The 19,225-nt window shown below is 37.4% G+C and overlaps 2 protein-coding genes across 2 annotated transcripts; both read right to left on the bottom strand.

The window, feature by feature from the left end:
• Nucleotides 1-516: 516 nt before the first annotated feature.
• Nucleotides 517-7,404, bottom strand: LOC122088071. Its single transcript, XM_042657215.1, has 7 exons — nucleotides 6,729-7,404; nucleotides 4,779-4,919; nucleotides 4,324-4,689; nucleotides 3,764-4,006; nucleotides 2,599-2,691; nucleotides 1,105-1,305; nucleotides 517-1,010 (listed from the first exon to the last, which is right to left on the bottom strand). The coding sequence occupies exons 1-7, from the start codon at nucleotides 7,068-7,070 to the stop codon at nucleotides 798-800; spliced, it is 1,599 nt and encodes a 532-aa protein (XP_042513149.1). The 5' UTR covers nucleotides 7,071-7,404; the 3' UTR covers nucleotides 517-797.
• A 5,024-nt stretch (nucleotides 7,405-12,428) lies between these two features.
• On the bottom strand, nucleotides 12,429-14,947 carry LOC122072182 (formin-like protein 8). Its single transcript, XM_042636754.1, has 2 exons — nucleotides 13,890-14,947; nucleotides 12,429-13,794 (listed from the first exon to the last, which is right to left on the bottom strand). Exons 1-2 carry the CDS (start codon nucleotides 14,870-14,872, stop codon nucleotides 12,489-12,491), a joined length of 2,289 nt encoding a protein of 762 aa, XP_042492688.1. The 5' UTR covers nucleotides 14,873-14,947; the 3' UTR covers nucleotides 12,429-12,488.
• Between the last annotated feature and the right edge of the window lie 4,278 nt (nucleotides 14,948-19,225).

The raw sequence follows: 19,225 nt of genomic DNA, 5'->3' as shown, positions 1-19,225 counted from the left end.
GAGAGAGAGAGAGAGAGAAGAACAAGTGAATGACAAAGGGAGGAAAGTGAGGAGATGTGGAAACTTGGGTTTGAGAATTAAATTGTAAGGATTTTATTATATCTCTTCTCTTGTTCTTAGTAGAAGATTGTATGACTCCATAGACATAGGCGAAATTGATAAACCACGTTAATCTCTTATCTCTTGTGTATGTACTCGATTATATTTCCTACGCTTATTGATCATGATATATAAGACCTCGCTATTGCAACACTTCTATCCAAAATCAAGGTAAAAGAAAAACTTGAGACTACCAATGTAAAGTTTTCCTTACTGATTACCATCTTTTTTTTCTTCTTTTTTTCCTTATAATAACCTCGCTGTTGCACCACTTTGATACATAAAATCAGTTGATTCATGGCTTGAGCACCACATTTGATACAACAATGAGATATCAATTGAAGGCACTAACAACTTATGCTGATGGCAACCTCATAGTGAAAGGTCAACTGCTGTCTTTTAGTTGCAATTTGCAAGTTGAATTAAGAATTCAGCATATATTCTCTGACAATTACCCACAGAAATATGAGAATAGCGTTAAGATATACATATTCAACAAAGAAAATATCAACATTCCAGTTAATTTAGAAGTGTCTGTATTCAAAGAAAAAAAAAATTGACATGTACACGTATAGATGATTTGGAGGAACAATTACAGATCGCCTAATTTTGTCAAATGGCATCTACAGCATATCAGTACGGGGACTCTCCGACAGCTCCGCAAGGAATCTAACAGAAGCTCGGCTAAATTCGGATTATCAACATCTTACTGGTCTTTCATAAGTTGGTGGTAGGGAAGGGCAGTTCTCATTCATTTTGGGGTATGGTTCAATAGTATTGTACTGAGGCAATTCCATTCGATACTCTCCGAGAATCTGGCAGAATGGGAGTCGACCATCCTCATCATTACACCAGCTTGGCAGGCGTGTACGATTATTCTCAAATATATTAAGCATGTATGCATCACGAATCTGTAACCAATAATGTAGCCATATCAGATGAAACAACAAAAATAAGGCATACAACTTGAGACAAGCCATGACATACAAGGCATTTGGTACTTACAGTGAACTCTGTGACCTGAATAGAGCTGGAAATAGGACCAAAAATCCCTGCCTCTTTATACATTTCGAGGATAAAGGCAACACAGGTTGTTGATTTCCCATCACTGTATATCCACTCATCTTGTTCTGGGATGACAAGTAATTCCTCAAAGGTCATTCCACGCTTTTCAGTCTCAGCAAGAATGCCACGCAAGTCCAATTCCTGAATCAAACATGTCAAGGTGTTCGAATAAAAATGCTAATAATTCAGGGAAGTTGTCACTTGTCAGATGCATGTGAAGCACTAATTCAAGGGGATTTCTATTCATGATCAAAGTACCACGAGTACAGGGCAATGATCAGCAACACAAGTATTTTTGCTTTATGACCATGTTGTCAAACAAAAAATAAAACCAAGCTATTAATTTATAAACTGCAAGAAAATGTTGCCCTTTGGCACTATCCGAAATGATAGTCAAGCAGGATGGATAGGGAAATTTTTTTTTTTTTTTTTTTTTTTTCTGATGGTAGGAGAAAAGAGAAAAGAATTCAAAATCCTAGAACTTGAATTTCACACAGCAAAACAATTGTGCAGCATGGTTACCTTCTTAATTATACCTGTTTAATCAGGCTTACCATAGCTTCCACTTCGTGTATATTAATTCTTTCTCCTTTCATCTTAATTGGCTTTTTTGTTTTTCTTTTTCTTCCTTTTTTTATTTTATTTTAATTTTTTTTTTGCGGGGGCGGTGTTGGGTTGGCGGTTCGAATAGTGGATTCGCATATTCTCCCTTTTCAACAATTCCCCCCCCCCCGATACTGTTGCATTAGAATTGACATCTCCAACAGCTATAATAATTTGTACTCCATAATCATTCTGACCTTTGAGAGGGTGCAACAGTAACTGAGCAAGGTAGCTCCATTGGAACCAAGTAGTCACGGGTTCGAGTCAGGAACCAGCTTCTCCATGAAGTGAGGGGAAGGCTGCGTGCAGCATTATGACCCTCCCCAGACCCTGCAGTGACGGGAGCCTCGTGTACTGGGTAATGGGTATGCCCTCTTTTTTTAATCATTCTGACCTTCACCCTTTTGTTTTAAGAGTTTCCTATAAATCGGTTTTCCTTCCGAATCTTTTTTAAAGGTCTATTTTTCTTTAATTAACCATCACATTCTCACTATAGGACCACCTTTCCAAGTATCAAACTAAAACTCCTCAGTATTGAATATTTACTGCAAGATTAAGGAGAGACAAATCCATGTAAACCTGTACCAGCTGTTCTTTGCAAGGGTAATTATACAGTTCACATGACACAGAAATCCAGCCACTCATCTCAGGTCTTAATGTGGAGCTGACCAATGTAATGCAAGAATGGCCAAAAAGGGCATAACTTTTCTATGTGGCATAGCACTCTAGGACGGAAATTTGTCAGAATTTGAGAGTAGCATGATAAATTTGGCATATAAATACATCACAAATAAACAAATATAATGTTATTCACGAAGAATCAACATATACCTCAGTTCCAAGTCTCTTGTTGAGAGCTTCATTAAACATATTAGCGGCATAGTCTGGTTGCATTCTAGTCCACATGGACATAACAGAAAGTACCTACAAAAAAAGAGTTCCAGTAAGCCAGCTCAGAGTAAGTTGGTCTCCCTGCATTCAAGCTAAAACAATTTTGCTATGAATCTTAAGCGAAGAACATCACCCAATCAACCATAAGGTGACACTTGTCTTCCTGAATGATGTCATATTTGAGAATGCAAATACAAGACATGTTACTAAAATAGTACATAGAAGCAATATCTGGTAAAAATTTTCTTAAAATGTGTAAATGTACAACTGTTTGATCGACTTAAACAGTAGCCTGAACCATGGACAGCTGTACATACAAATTCTGTCCGCAAAATCAAGCTTAAAACTAAAAAACTTCCGTGTTTTAGCATGACCAGATTGTTTCAAAATTGTTGAGACCGATGCATCCAATTTGGATATGGTGGTATCTTGAAGCAAAAATGTCCTAATCTTCCGAACGAAGTTTTAGTCCGTTTGACTTCTGGTACTTGGAATCACACTCAACAAAAATATTTAACAAAAAAAAAGGAGATTCTTTCAGTTGTTTTATGTATAACTAAATTTGAGAATGATCTTCTTAATCAACATTTTTTGGTCCGTGTTGAGTGTAAAGCAGCTAAAGATGTCCTTGAGAAAGATGTCAAAAATCTAGCAAAACAGTTACAGTAAATTACGGTTTATGGTCAAATCCTTATCCAGAGAAGACGGAGGGGAGGAATCAATGGTGCAATTTTAAGGCTTCAAAGGGAGGAGAACCTGAAGCAGCAATGACTGGTTCAGTAAACAGAATGTATGTCCCTATATTAGTGGAATATGGTGGAACAGTACTCTTGCAGTCAACCCCATTTACACATTCATTACATAGTAGATAACTTTCACAATGTCCCTTTGCAGATAAAAGCTTTTCACTCATGAAGTCCCAATCAAACAAGAAAACTTGCAAGAAAAGTCCATACGAAAACCAGCAGCAATAGAAGTGCATGCCATATGTCTCTTGAAAAAGCCTAAAATTAAGCTAGCAAAAACGTGAAGAATAGCTTCTTTAAAATAAAAGAAAGTAAGATGAAGAGTATCTTAAAACACAAAGTTTTACAACGACACATACCAAGTGAGCATCAAGAGGAGGTGGATAATTGTCAGCAATGGTGTCAATCCAACTGAAGATCATGTTGTGGTAACCATATGGCTTCCCCGTCATGCTCCAAGCATAAGCCCACGCAGCAGTAGCATTAAACTTTGCACGGACATCAGGATGCAAGGGAAGCAAGGCTATATGTGGATTGGAGCTATCCTTGAGTGCTAATTCCCACCACTCATCCCATGGAATTACCACTATAATTTCCTCTCCCTGTGTCAGACACCAAGAAAGCAATGAACTTGTAATTCATCGATATATTGACAAGTGTGTGATATAATGAAACATTACCATTAATTGCTCAAAATAATTATTTTAGAAAGATACGAGACCCTAACAATTAAACAATGTTGGTCAAAAGAACAAAACCAGCCAATGAATCTTATAAAACTAATGAAGTAGCACTAGTTGGCATATCCAAAAAAAAAAAGTAGCATCACAAGAATATGACCCTGCAGCCAAATTGAGGTGAACCCATAAGTTATCACATGCTTTCTTGACATGCTTTTTGTAGATTACAATTCGCATACCTTATCATTCTCATGCCCTGACTCGCCAACCCATAAATTTCCCATTTCATCCTTCAAGCAAACTGCTGTATGTCCAGCAAATGCACCTGTGACCCATTTCTCTAATGTCTCAAATCCACCCCATCGCCCACGAATCTTTGACAATACTAAGAAGTCACCAGAATGAACATCCTCTGGATTAATGGTTGCCTGCCAGGGCTTAGAACATCTTTCAAATGATGCTCCCATGTGTTTCTTCAAAAAGGCAATGTTAGCATTCTGACCCCAGGCAGTATTTGAAAATAGAGGCAAGACATCAAGTAGAGAAAGCAAGGTTCCCAACATTCCTGATGGCATTAGAAATACAGATATCCCATGCTGCCTCACCTGATCAGTAGTCACCGAGAATGTCACATTTACACAACGGAGATATCAAACATAATGCAGAATTCATCAAATAAAGAACACAACCATACATATTCCAATTCTGCAGGCTCTTCCCACGAAGAAATTTTCAGTGTGTGCTCACGAGCAGAGAAGTAATAATCCCATGTTACCCTGTAAGGTGTTGCAAATACATAAAGGTCCATACAAGTCCAGCTGTGAGCTTCACCAGTCTGTGGAAGAAGGAAAAAAATAGCCAAGCAATGAACATATTACAATGATTGACAACTGGTGCATCACGTACACAAACTAAAACTCAAGTATAACGTGAAGTGTAATTGTTTCAAAAATTCCATATAAGTAATAGGCTTGTAGACCAGCACAGAGAGAGACGGACTGGCCACAATATAGGGGTAGTTTAGTCTTCTAGGAAGTATTTGGGTACTACTGTAATCTGAAAAATTAAATATATATATATATATATATATGTGGGTCCTACATGAGGCCGACAAGTACTGATTAGAGATTTATTTATTTAGTTCTAAAAATATATAGTTTCAGTATATTACAGGACTTTTGAGGCTGACGACTTGGTAGTTTTGAGTCCCAATATTTTATTCAGTTTAGGAGAGTGAATAGGAATTATTATGAGAATTCAATAGATCTTTTAACAGAGTCTATAAACAGATGAAATCACCCCCATTGATTAGCCTTTTTTTTTTTAATAGAAATATTGAGACATCTATATTAAAGTGTAATGCTACAAGTGTGTGACTGGTGGACAAGCCTGGTTGATAGTCTATTCTTCTCCTTCTTCAAGTTCTGGTTATTCCCTGCAGCCAGGTGATATCTCTCCTCATTATCCACAACTAGTTCTTCTGATTCATCTCCTTCTTCCTTGGTTTCTTCCATATTTTTCTATTCCTCTCTGACGGTTTGACCAATATATTGAATTCTTAAATCTGGTTATCCACCTGCTGAATCTGAATTCTGATCATCAAATCTGATCATCTAGGTTCAATTTGCGTCCTAATTGATCAATTATCAGATTTGATAATCAGTTCTTGCAATATTATTTCATTTCTTGTTTATAGCTTGATTATTAAGCAAGTAGGGTTACATTTAGAATCCTTACCCTCATTTTAAAGATTCTTGTATCACTAGATAGGCCTGCTTAAATTGCATACACAACCAGAAGGTTAGGCTGTTCTGATCAGTATTTTATGAGTCATTAAAATTGTTTTCCATTGATTATATTCGCACCCGGTCAAGTTCTATAATGATCCTGGCCTTCTTAAGTGTGACCCAGCATTTAATTTGTTTCTCTCCATACACTTTGTGAAGATTTAGATCATAGGGAGCATAAATAGCACATCAGGGTATGGGATTCTTCTACGACAAGGACAACGAATAACCTCACAAAGAAGAACATCTTTGACAACTGCAAGTCCACTTTTGAAATGTAGTTGTATAGCTTCTAGTAAATTATGGGAAACTTGGTTTTTCTACAGTTCCACAATATCATGCATTTGATTAAGGTAGCTGTGATACAAATCAGCACAGACCCAAATGCACACTTGTGAATTCCATGTAAGTACCTAAATTTAGAGAATTTGAGCTTGGGTTTTCTTTTGTTTATTTTTCCTTCTTTTAGAGAATTTGAATTCCAATAGCAGACTGTCGGGAGGAAGACTATGAACTAATTGCAAATTATTGGGGAGGAAGAGTAGTAAAGTCTGAAGACTGATATGGTAGTGGATTAAAATTCTATTCATCCCCACCACTTAAACGCCCAGTTCATCCATGAAGAGATCACTTTTCGGTCAAATTCTGTACCATACTGCCATAGTCAGCGAATTTTAAAACTTCCTATACATCAAATTTAAAGAATTTTTTCATCAAAAAAAAAATCTCTCATGGTTACTTTGATTGGCTCTTTGAATTGATCTAATTGACACTAAAAACCAGGCATAGATGAAATAATAAGAAGAAAAAAACAGAGGAAAACCAAGTAAAATAAAATAAAAGGACGCAGAAGAGACCTTAAGATAGAGAATCCCACCACCCAATTCCTTCTTGTCATTTTCACCACCAGTGAACTCGAACCGAGCTTCATTACTCTGAAAGCAGGCACCTTTCCACTCAACTGAGCCGTTGTCGGGAGCAACGGATCCAACAAAAAGGGGCAAAAGATCAACCGCACTGTGAATATTATTAAGCACAGGCCATGATATCTGGCGAGGCAGAACTGGAAGGACATCGTTAACCCTAAAAGGAACTTTCAATGAATGCCCAAAATTCCAACCAAACCCTAATACTGTAAACCATAAGACTGCCCACATATGCAAAGTCCGCCGGCGGCATAATGTCGCCGATGACATCATAGCTTCAATTGGACCCAAGTGACTGGAAGGAGTTGCGGATGATCCCTAACTTCTGATGGTTGCAGTGTCTTTCAATTCTTCAGGTGAAGGACGGCGAGTCGGCGACCACGAGGAAGATGTCATCGATCCATTCCTTCCTATGCTGTAGCGTACGATCCTCTCCCACTTTCGGTGGAAACGGAAAGAAAACGGCAGAGAATGCAAGGCAGTGTCGTTGTTAACTTGTTATCTTGTTGGAGAGAGCTTACGTGTAATCTCCTTCAATACGGAACGGATCAGCTCATGCTGCTCATCAACGGCTACGGTATCTGTACATGGACGACGAATATGCCGGCACTGAAAGTCCACAGTGATTTTTTTTTTTAATGAATAGAAAATAATTGATTTAAATTTTAAACTATGAAAAAAAAAACAGCATGTAGGGATGTCAAAAAAGCCCGATCAACCCGAACCAACCCTTGCCTGTCTTGAACCTAAACAAAGCTTGGGCTGAATCAGCCCATAAGATGAATTAGGATTGAGATTTTCAGGTCCTAGTCAGAGTTGGGTTGGGCTTGGGTTGGGGTCTCAACCCAATCCAATCATGTTTATTAAGTATATAATCATATAAATATACTAATAATTATTAATGGGTACTTATAGAAAAAGGTCTTTCATTTTTCACAACCCACACATATACAAAAACTTTGGTCTTTAGCCTCGACAATGCATCAAGATCAAGCAACCAAGTAACCAATAGTATTGGGTTGGACTGGATTGGATTAAACTCAGCCCAATTAGGGTTCATCAGGGCTGGGTTGGGTTGGGCTAAACTCGAGAGGGTTGGGCTTGGGCTGAGATATCTCAGCCCGACCTTAGGGTTGGCCTAGGTTTTTTAAAACCCAGCCCAACATGGCCCATTGACACCCCTAGTAGCATGATTCTAAAACTCAAATCGGATAAGTGAGTGTCGATCGGATCATGATCAATTTGATACTAATCCCCTAATAAGGGATAAAGCTAAAATGGTAATAAAAAATAATTGGGCAATAGAATCATGTTTGCTTGGGTGGCTAGTGGCTATGCATCAATGTGCAAGTCAATGGGATGACACGTAGAGACATTTGAACCGGGAAATCGTGATCTTTTCGCCATTACCTGGGCGTAGAGGCGTGCAAGAGAACATGATTCTTTTCTCCAAAATAATTTTAATGAAACGCAAGGGTAATCCGGATTGATGTCAAATTGGTATAAATCTTGACCGATTGGAGTTTAAGACCTTGTGCCCTAGGCTCGCTTTCATTGACCCAAGGCATGGGGCGCACACAAGGCGACACCAATAAGTCGCCCGCCTAGCCCACAAACACAATCAAGGCGCCCAGTCGCCTAGACAACTATGAATTGGGCCCATAGTGGTTTTTATACGAATTCATGATCAAGTTTCAAGTTTATTTAGTAAATCTTGATATAAAATTTTCCGTACCATGCAGATGTTCAAACTAGAATAGCTGATATGACTTCGCATGTAATTCTTGACATGTTTTTATTTATAGAAGAATCAGGGAGTAATGATGATATTTAATAATTCATTTCTGAAGTTGAGATTGATTTTGATAATATATCCAAATTTATAGAACTTATGCTCTGTTTTATTTGGATTTTTTTTACCTTGTCCATCTGTTGGCACATAAAAAAATTTTCTTTGGTTCTTATCTTTGTTGCAGAGCATTCCAGAGAACGGCAATGGGTCTCCAGAATTAAATCTTGTGCTGGACTTGATGGGATCATCAATATAATAGATCAGCTGAATATGCATTTGAATCTTCAAGTAAGATCTGTGTAATTGCTTCCATCCTCCTATTTATGTGTAAGGACGCGAAAATCCAGAAAAATACTTCGTACAGGTATGCTCTTGTGTTTCAAGAATGAATTTAACTAGTTGTTTTGCTTTCTTCAACTTAGTTGATGCAAAATGGCATTTGATCAATATTCATATTATGGTTACTTGGATAACAATGATAATCTCATTGCCTAATCCTTTGTTCTATGAAAATAAAGAATCCTGATATGATTAATTAGAGGAATGCATCATAATCCATACTAGTTGAGATTCCACATGGTGTTTATTAGCCATTCTTCGTTCTGGAACCATATAAGTCTGATATTACTCTGAGAATTTGGTTTCCTTAAATTATTGTTACTGATGCTTTCAGTTCACTGTCATGTGGAAATTGTTAAATCTGCTAACCATCTATGTGCCTCATTTGCACATGGATGTTATTGCAGTGGATTTCTGTGTCTTATGCGTAATCTTTTTTCCCCAATAACTTTCAATTTCAGATCTGAAGGGGAAGAATGTTGCAGCAACTCCCCCCCTGGAAACATGAACCGATAATAACTATTTTCTGCATGGAATTATGATATACTTACTCTACAGGGAGATTAGGGCTATTGTATTTTCACTGTCTGGCATCTTAGATCCATTATTACCTGTGGTAGTTGTAAATGCCACAGAATTCCTTTCGATTTTTAAGTTGATCTGTTTTCATTTTTCAGTACTTGCAGATATGTATCTTACACTGTCTGTAGCTCAGTATCTAGCATGCTACTGGTGGAGAATGAGCCCATTTTGTGTGCTCTGAATTTATATGTTACCAGTCCCTTTGAGATTCTGTATTTTTCCTTGTATAAGTAGCCTTTAAGAAGGCATTGATTATCGCCGACTTCCAATTACACCAGTTATGCAACTAAAGCTCTTATGTATTGTCTGATACCCAAGGATTACTTTTCTTACATGCTCTCTATAAAACGTTGGAGATTTATGAGCACAAACTTATTATTCTTTCTCTGAACAGCTAAAATCTTACCATCCTGACATTATTTACACTTTACATAATAAAGACATCTCATCAGTCTGCAAAATAGGGCAGATCAATATTCTGTAAATTTCACTTACAGTCACCCATATTATGTCATATCCTACTTGTAATTCAGTGTATAGTTATTGATGTATCTTTTCTACATGGTTGCAGTCTTCAACTGAAACCAACAAATCTCTTTAAACTAAGACAGAATATAGTTGCAGATTATATTTGCTGGAATGGTGAGGCACTCAAAAAAATCAGGAGCACTTACCTTGCACGTTTGAGTCTTCACTGTACTTGCTCCGACCCCTTATCACTTTCTTACACAAATGGCTGTAATCATGTGCATCCAATCTGGAATTAATGTTCAATGATTTGAAGTTCATTGTACCTTCTGGGTAGTTGATCAGTGGTTAGTACTTAGTAGACAAATTTTGGTTTAAAACCCAGTTCTAGAGTACAAAATCCCTTTTGATTTTGCCTACTTAATGAGGTGGCATCTTCCAGAATTTGAAGTGATTCGCTAGTATTGATTAATTTGGAAGGTTTGGAATTTGAAATCTTCTGTATTCACATTTTTTAACGTCAAATTTCCTGATTTCTTCAATTGATGAGCTTCATTCCAAAACGTTTAACAATTATGGAAATAGCATAATAATGATCAATGAGATCAGTCTGATGTGATTCTTCTGCAATTGTTGAGGATAAGCTGCCTTCTTGTGGATCTTGGTGACACTTCCACTTTGAGGATGTTAACCTCCAACTTGATAACAGGCACATGAACATCTCAAAACAGTTTTTTCAGAAAACTAATGAACACTAGGATAATTTCAGTCCATGGAAACTTATCAGAGCACATATGTTACTACTAAATTTTTTACCTTCCCTAGCCCATATACAATATTATGTTTGTACTAATGCCATGTCACAAAACTCATGTTGATCGATATATGAAGGTTCCCTTTGTTGATGTACAAAGTCTACTTCAAAACCATGGCTACCCTTCACTAGTTTCGCCAGCAGTTTTTGGAATTTCCACCAAATTTTGAATAAACTATTTAGTTTCGGTGAGTGTTAAAATTGGCGGAATTTTGGCAAATCCCCCCCTCCCTCCCCTCCCAAACAACAACAAAGGTGGGCAAAACTTGGACATCAACACAAGCTTCAATCTTTTTCTTGTATGGAAAGAAATCAAACACCAAAAATGAGTAAGGGAAAGTAAAACAGAGGAGAGTGCTTCAGACATGAATGATTCCGTGCTATTTAGACATGACCGCAATGACATAATTTGTGACAGCAAATATTAACTGCGTTTGTTTTTATAATTGAAAAATCTATTATTGACATAAATTATGATAATAGATATTCACTGGGTTTGTTTTGTATGATGGAATTATTGCCAGGAAATGTGTCATGGGTATAAAGAGTTGCAGATTACAATCTATATTTATTCATGGAAACATGAAGTAATTGTGGAATCACATTACAAAGCAATATGAAATGGTGATTTTAGTAGAAAGGAAAAGTATGCTGCATTTCTCAAACATTATACTTCTTTAATAAAAATAAAAAAGAAAACTCTTTGCTGTTGGATGATTTGTCAAAGCTGTGATTTGATAGCTGATTACCTGGATTTAAATCAAACCCTTCGCTTTCGAATACTATCAATAAAAGATTTTGTTGTTATCCTAAATATTGTGTATGGCTATTTTCTTCCCAGAAACAGAATAAATGCTGATTTCAAGTGTTCAAAAATTCAGAAAGCCCGACATTTTTCCACGGAAATCACAAATATTATGATAAAACACCCCACAGACCATGGGACTATCTTTTGTGATAGATTATGATAAAATCTTCCAGTTCCCTATGACTAACTGTGGCACCTCACTCATATCTTTCATAATGCAGCTTTGACCTACCCAAGGCACTGCATGGAGAGGCAGAGCATTGTGAATACTTCAGTACAATGCCAATTTAAGTGACCACAGTTAGCTGTTTATAGCTGATGCCAGCATATTGAGTGGCAACATAGTTCACAACATACTACTCAAGGCTTGATGTTTCAAATGAGAGAATCATGCATTAAATTGAATCTCCAAATTGACATATGACTTAGTAGGGTACCCTATCAATCCTATCATTGGAATGGTGGGGAAAAGGGGAAATTGATACAAAACTACTTTATACCGCAACAAGATCAATCACACTAGACTTCACAGTCTCACACATTCCAGCAGCTCATGAAATAAGGCGGCAAGCCAGCAACAGTAGTAAAGAATGGATCCAAGGAGACTTTCAAATGAATCTTAGGATTGATAGGGTACCCTATCAATCCTATCATTGGAATGGTGGGGAAAAGGGGAAATTGATACAAAACTACTTTATACCGCAACAAGATCAATCACACTAGACTTCACAGTCTCACACATTCTAGCAGCTCATGAAATAAGGCGGCAAGCCAGCAACAGTAGTAAAGAATGGATCCAAGGTTTTTTTACCTATTGTCCTACATTTTTTTACCTCTCGTGTATGTATATGTACACTGTACACTGATCAAATCTCCCCAAGGGTTTCCTCAGGAGCCATCACCATCTGACTCACTCCCTGAGCTTGATTTGTCCGAAAAGAAATGCGATGGCAAGTTTGCAAAACTCACTGGAACTCTTTTCGCCGGTGAAGATGATCCAGCATTTGCCACCTTCTTCTTCTGCGAATTCCGAGTGATGTCGATGCACGCTCGGTCCACCATATCCAAGAAGTCTTTAATTATCTCAAATATCTCCAGTGGAGGAACAACCCCTTCAGGCTTGGAAGCTCCTGATTGGTAAAATCGTGTTGTTCTCATCACAAGCTCCATCACCCTTTTTTGCTCCCCTTCCACAACCTTGAGCTCTTCTTCCGCAGCCTCTAAGAATCCTTTCATCTCTCTCATGAACCCACCTCGATCACCCATGTTGAACCGTCCCAAGATCTCAACCACGCGAGCTTTGATAGCTGGGCATACCTTAGCGAAGGCATTGTAGTCTATTCTGGCTGCTTTCTTCACGTTTGAGAACTCAACACTGAGTCCTCCGACCACGGGTAACCCAAGCTTTATATATTCCTTCTCTCTTTCTTCTTTCGCTGCGGCACCCTGGGAGCTGCCCCCACTGTCAGCACTGCTAATGCTGCTTCGGCTGTTACTTCGATTAAAGCTGTGGTTGCGATTGATCAGACACCGTTTCCCTTCGGCCCGGACGACCTCTTCCACGACAAAGTGTAGAAGTGAAATCTTTCCATCGCTGCTTTTGACATCGGAGAGCTTTCTCAGTGCTGTGAGATTGAATGCTTGTGCATCGCCTCTGGCAGTTCCCGCGTTCATACGATTACCTGCCTTGAGGATCGCTTCAAGAAGTTTCATAAAGAGCCCACGAGTTCTGAGCTCCTTGCAAGCTGATTCAAGGGTCTGTATAGATTCTTTGAATTGTAAGATTTCGTGGTCGTAGTTCGACCTGAAGAGCAGGGCATCTAGACGGGCGAAAGCAGAGGGGATGCTTTTAAGGATTTGGTAGAGAAATGATTCAGCATCTGCAAGTTTTGTTGGATCGCCACTGAATTCAAGAATCTTGGTTTCTTCTTCATCGGTCGGAGCGATTTTAGAAAGTTTTTCGAGGAATTCAATATCAAGGTCACCACCCTCGAGGAGGACATCGTGAATCTCTCGACGAGATATGGCAAGAGATTTAAGGACTATCGCTATATTTTGAGATTTGCGGGGATCCAAGATGAAGACCTGAGCAGGGGAGCCGGAAGAGTTATCCGATAAGTCCCTGTTTCTTCCAGTGGGTTTCCGATTGGTTGCAACATAACCAAACAACGCTTCCATGAGATCTCCGTCGAACCTATCGAAGAGAGATAAAAATCAGTGATTTTGACGATAAACTAATACAAAGGGATGGAATTGAAGGGGATTGAGAAAATCTGATTTATGATTTACCTGAATGAACCGTTGTTTATATTGTCCCACACCATGGAATGATCCATTTCGGGAGACAACTTATCCCAGTGCAAAGGCTTCAGCTTGGTCTGGCTGGTGCGCTTCTCTCCCGATGAAGACTCTACCGCCACCGCCATGGTATCCTTCGAATTTGGTGCAGGTTTCGACGAAGTTGAAGGAGCTCTTGAGTGAGGTGGTGGAGGCGGTGGGGGATTTTTCTTTGCCGGAGGAGGTGGAGGTGGTGGCGGATTTTTATTTGCCGGAGGAGGTGGAGGTGGTGGCGGTGCTGCCGCTGAAGGTGTTAGCACCACCGAATTAGACGCTTCCGGGGTAAATTTTCCACTGCAGGATTTGAAAGATTTCCGACCAAGCAAAGGGGTATCTTGAATTGGCCCAGATTTCCTGTTTCGATCTCCATGATAACCCACCTCTTCTTCGTCATCGTCTTCCCCTTCTCTGTCGTGCTTATATACCACGTCCTTAGAGAGTCTATTATTTGAGAGCCGACCCTCAAGCTTCCTCCAATAGAGAACATCCAATCCATTGTCATCAACAATCAACCCCTTGAGATTCCCATCTATACTGTTGAACTCATTGCGAGGTAACATGGCCTGTTCCCGATGAATAACCCTATTAATACTAGTCTTCTTAGCAAGCCTGGGGCCATGGCGTGCATGGGTATACTTTTGGATGAAAAAGAAGAATATACCTGCAATAACTAGGGTACTTGCAGCAGTAATTCCGACGGCTGCAGCGATGGTTTTATAAGAAGTGGAACTTGAAGACGATATATCTGAGTTTGAGGGTGGATTAGGAATACTGGGTCTTGGAATTACAGGGGAGGTACGTGATGGGAAGAATGTTTCAATGTTTTGAGGAGAATTCAGCCCAGAAGAAATAGAAAGTGGAAGAAGATAGAGAAAGTGAATAATGAACAGTAATGAATGAAGAAGATGAAGACGTGGCTGCACCTTGGCAGCCATGAGAGCAAGGAGGAAGAGAGAGAGAGAGAATGAGAGAGAATTACAGTTTACAGAAGCGGAGGAGAAGGAGGAATTGGTTGAAGTTTCTGTAAAATTAGGCAATGGAAGTTGTTGGTAATTAATGACTTGTCGTGTATGTGTTGTGTGTTTTTGGTTTGCTGATGCTAACACAGCTGACACTTTCAAACCTGAAACAAAAGAACAGTGCCACAGTTGGGGTTAGTTGGTTTCTGTTTAAGTTCATGTTTTTCCTTCCCGCGCTTAATTTGTGTTTGTTGAACTTGAATGACTTAAATATCCTTATAAATGGCAAAATATGGGTGACTGAGAAGAGGGAGAGTTTGGGTAATTTGCTGGGCACTTTGAAATGGTAGACAGGTGGCGGACTGTTGTTGGGCTGTGGGTCTAAGTGGAGAGAGGTGGTGACTCCGTTTCCGATTTTCCGTCCGACCTTTTTGGGGGAGACTAATTCGTATTTGAGAGAGAATCGGATATCTGTTAAAATAACGGGGCATAATCAGTAACGTAGCGATCTAGGTAACTATATTCATATTCCACCACAACCTCTTGGATTAAACTCAAGTCATTAGGGTTTCGGAATAAGTCTCACAATTGATCATGTCCACATGTATATTAAAAAACATGCATGAAGATGACGATCTTCGCAAAAGCTTTTAAATTATTTTAAAAACACATTTTTTGTCTTTGACTTAAAGAATAATTGAGAATAAGATAAGGATCATCAAGAGAAGGTTACGATTTCTTGGTTCACTACTTTGGTGGCAATAAGATGCACACTATTTTGATTTTAAATTTTTTATTTGAAATTATTTATGCATAATTTTGTTATTTTCAAATAAAAGAAGAGGATTACCATGCCATCAGCTAGTGTGGGGGATTCTTCCACACCACACCAATGAGGGTATAGTTTTGTGGAGAATAGCAAGAGTGTCAGCGATATAAGGTGTGGGAAAAGATTCCCACTTAAATGGCATTAGAATCTTTTTACTTAATTATGTAGATGAAAGTATTTGTTTGCCAGATGATTATTTGCCAATGAAAGAAAAATCTTCCCACTAGACTTTCCAGAGAAAAAGAAAAAAGGGAGGAAAGTGTAGTTGGCAGTTGGTAGCCGGTAGTGGTCATGGTGAAAGATTTATGAGGCCATGATGCATAAATCATGAGGAGACTTAAGTTGTAATAGATTTTGGTATTCTATAATGAGAGAATAGAGAAAAAATGGGTTTAAAAATGCGTTCTATATCTAGAATTTATTTTGAGAATGTATACAATGCACGACATTAATCATTCCCTCCAATTCTCAGAGAAATTTCATTATACAATAACAACATAATGTGAACGCACTCGTCAACCAAGGCTATCTTTGTACATGTTCTAAGTCGCTAATGTATTCCAATAAATCATATCAAATGCAGCCTTCGTCTTCCACCCATGATTTTGAATATCAGGATTTAATGTATATTTATCATCTTATTTTCTGAATCTTTGTATTTAATAGATACTAAACAATAGACATCCTATTGAGTATAGATCTCAATTTTAAATCATAATTAAAGAGATTCAACTATGTAAGATTGTGTTAGTTTTTGGTGAAGGAGTTGAGTAAATAATTGATTCCTACCAGACCGCACCAAATTCTAGTCTTATTTTTGACCTACTCTTATGCGATCTTATCTAACATATATTAAATTTTGGTAGCTAAAAACACACTACACAACACAACTTGGTTTTTTACCAAAATTAAATAAAATAACAAAACACAACTTGGTTACGTTGATCAATGGAGGACAGAGACTTCTAAACTAAACAACTAACGACTTCTCAGTTTGAGAAATGACTCACCGTTATCACCTCAATTTCTACCTCTACGTGTGGGTGGTGGTGGCGGTGGAAGCTGATTCATAGTTAATGTGTTCATCATAACTTCTTCTATAAAATATTTTTTTTAAAAAAGAAAATAAGAAATATTGAAGTTTTCCACGGTGAAGAAGAATTTTTCACGTCACATCAATGACGGAATTAAGAATGATATTATTTACATTAGGCTGATATGGTTAAGAGAGAAAAGCGAAAATAATAAAATATAACCATGTGAGAAGGCGTATGCTACATTAATTGCAAGGAAAAAGAAATTTGTCTTCTCGCATAGCCCATCACCATAGAGATGTGCGAATTTTCTATCCCATCCCTATGAAATTAAAAAATTACATTCATAGTGATGCCCTTTTATATGCTCTCAGTAGCCCCGCGGGTGTGAAAGGGCCAAACAACTTAGAAAATGGGAAAAAGAATGCTGCCAATTGCATTCCTAACCAAAACGATGGGGCAAAATAACCTACTCGCCCTTCATTGACCTTCGCACAGGTGTCGAGGCCACGAGATCGGATAGTGTTCTTCCAAAAAAAATATAAGCTATGTATAAGACAAAATAAAAGTTTTAACAACAAATTCATAATAATTTACGAGGTTTTGATGGCCATTAGGAGGGGTAAATCGATATACTTGTTCTTGTAATTAGTGGTTTCTATCATCCAATTTGTTAAGGTTAGGACAATGGGACTAGCCACATTCTGAATTTCATGCCCCATCTTAATCATTTTCGGATATTTGTTTTATTTTTTATTTTAATTTATTTATTTTATTTATTATTATTATTATTATTATTATTCTTATTTTGTGTGTGTGTGTGTGAGAGAGAGAGAGAAGGTTAAGGAACTCATGCGCTTGAGTCTAGATTAAGATTTTAAAATTCAGGATCGATCTTAGTATCAGCTGGGATCAGACTGATTAACTTTTAAAAAAATAAAAATTGGTAACTTGGATTATTTTATCCTTATACCTCACCAATGGTCAGTATCAAATTGATCATGATTGGAGATCGATCTTGACCCATACATATCTGTTCCAAACGATCCTAACCGATCCAATCTGTTTTTTTAAATTATGGTCTAGATGTCATGTGTCTTATTTTGCTTCATGTTGATCATTTAAAAAACAAAAAAAACAAAAAAAAAACAAAAACAAACAAAAACAAAAAAAAAAAAAAAAATTTAAATAAGGAATATCTTACTAAAGTAGCTCGTGAGATTGCAACTTTTGCTTTCGTGTAGAGTGGATATTTTTGTGGCAAAGGGATATGTATCCTCACTTCTTGATAAACATTTTTCTTATTGTCTAGTTTTTATTTTTTATTTTTTTTATTAATAGATATTTTTATTTTAAATCGTATATTCTTTTATAAAAAAATATTTTAAAGCTGACAATATCAGAATGATTTTCTGTGGTCTCCCACATTCTCACAAAGTAATAGCCGTATTAATATTCTCTGTCTTCTCTAACTATGTATATCTTCCATTGAACATTAGTGTTGCGTAAAAGATTCCTTCACACTATTCGTATGGAAAAATCTCTCTCCTTTTTTTTTTTTAACTTATTGAGTAACACTATTGATGATAGTTTCAAAAAAATCAATTAATCAAACATTTCTCGTGTGATGTAATTTTCTTGGATAGATATCCAACGTCGAGGAAAATTTCTTGTGGCAACAAAAGTTTATAAAAGATAAAGTGCAAAGAAAAATATAGAAATCATAACATATGTGTCTATGTCTTCAGTATTTTTCTTTACCAAAAAAAAAATGTCTTTAATATTTTTTATAATCAATACATATTTAATAAGCAATATAAAACATAAATTTAACTTGTTTCTGCAACACGTCTTTGTGCTCTTTCTTGAATTGGAAGTCAACTTTCCTCAAATAACTACCCTCCTTTCATAGGTCCAATAGATGAGAACTTATAATCAATCCCATGATGACATGATCCCATCCAATGAATTAAATGTGCCAGCTACAACCCATTAACCCTTTGACCCATCTCACGTAGCCAATTATTTGAAATACTCCGGTGGGTTAGAATATGATTTGAGGAATGGGATTGGATTGGCCTAAATTGGTCAGTTTGGATTGGTGTCAGTTTTGATCAATCTCATTTCTTGGTCAAAATTGTATCAATGGTTCAATATGACTGGAAAGTAAAATCATCAATAAAGTAATTTTAAAACTGAATCTAAGAGTATTTCTGTCTTATCAAAATCAATCGAGAACAAGATCAAATCAACATCGACCTTGACGGATCCAACCCCTATTCTCCTTTTGTAAACTATGGCTGCGAAACATTTTTTGAAAACCCAATCCATACCCAGCCTGGACTTGTCCTGTAAAGACCAAGAACAACATATCTAGATATTTTTTTGTTTTTAAGATTTGAATACCTTATAATTGTTGCTGAGAATAAACTTTTGCGGAATCATAGTGAAATGTCTAAATGACAC

This window comes from Macadamia integrifolia, chromosome 2 (assembly GCF_013358625.1).
Source record: "Macadamia integrifolia cultivar HAES 741 chromosome 2, SCU_Mint_v3, whole genome shotgun sequence".
In the NCBI taxonomy this organism is placed as follows: Eukaryota; Viridiplantae; Streptophyta; class Magnoliopsida; order Proteales; family Proteaceae; genus Macadamia; species Macadamia integrifolia.
Note: the sequence above shows the minus strand (reverse complement) of the source record. Positions and strands in the feature narration are given on the sequence as shown.

What these genes read in the sequence shown, in the direction of transcription:
- LOC122088071 (XM_042657215.1), bottom strand. Translation starts at nt 7,070, where the DNA reads ATGATGTCATCGGCGACATTATGCCGCCGGCGGACTTTGCATATGTGG. An exon ending in GTGGGATTCTCTATCTTAAG is followed by an intron (nt 4,920 to 6,728) that starts GTCTCTTCTGCG and finishes CTTCTTCCACAG; the next exon opens with ACTGGTGAAGCTCACAGCTG. An exon ending in CTCCTCTTGATGCTCACTTG is followed by an intron (nt 2,692 to 3,763) that starts GTATGTGTCGTT and finishes CTTTTTTTGTAG; the next exon opens with GTACTTTCTGTTATGTCCAT.
- LOC122072182 (XM_042636754.1), bottom strand. Translation starts at nt 14,872, where the DNA reads ATGGCTGCCAAGGTGCAGCCACGTCTTCATCTTCTTCATTCATTACTG. An exon ending in ATAAACAACGGTTCATTCAG is followed by an intron (nt 13,795 to 13,889) that starts GTAAATCATAAA and finishes TCTCTTCGATAG; the next exon opens with GTTCGACGGAGATCTCATGG.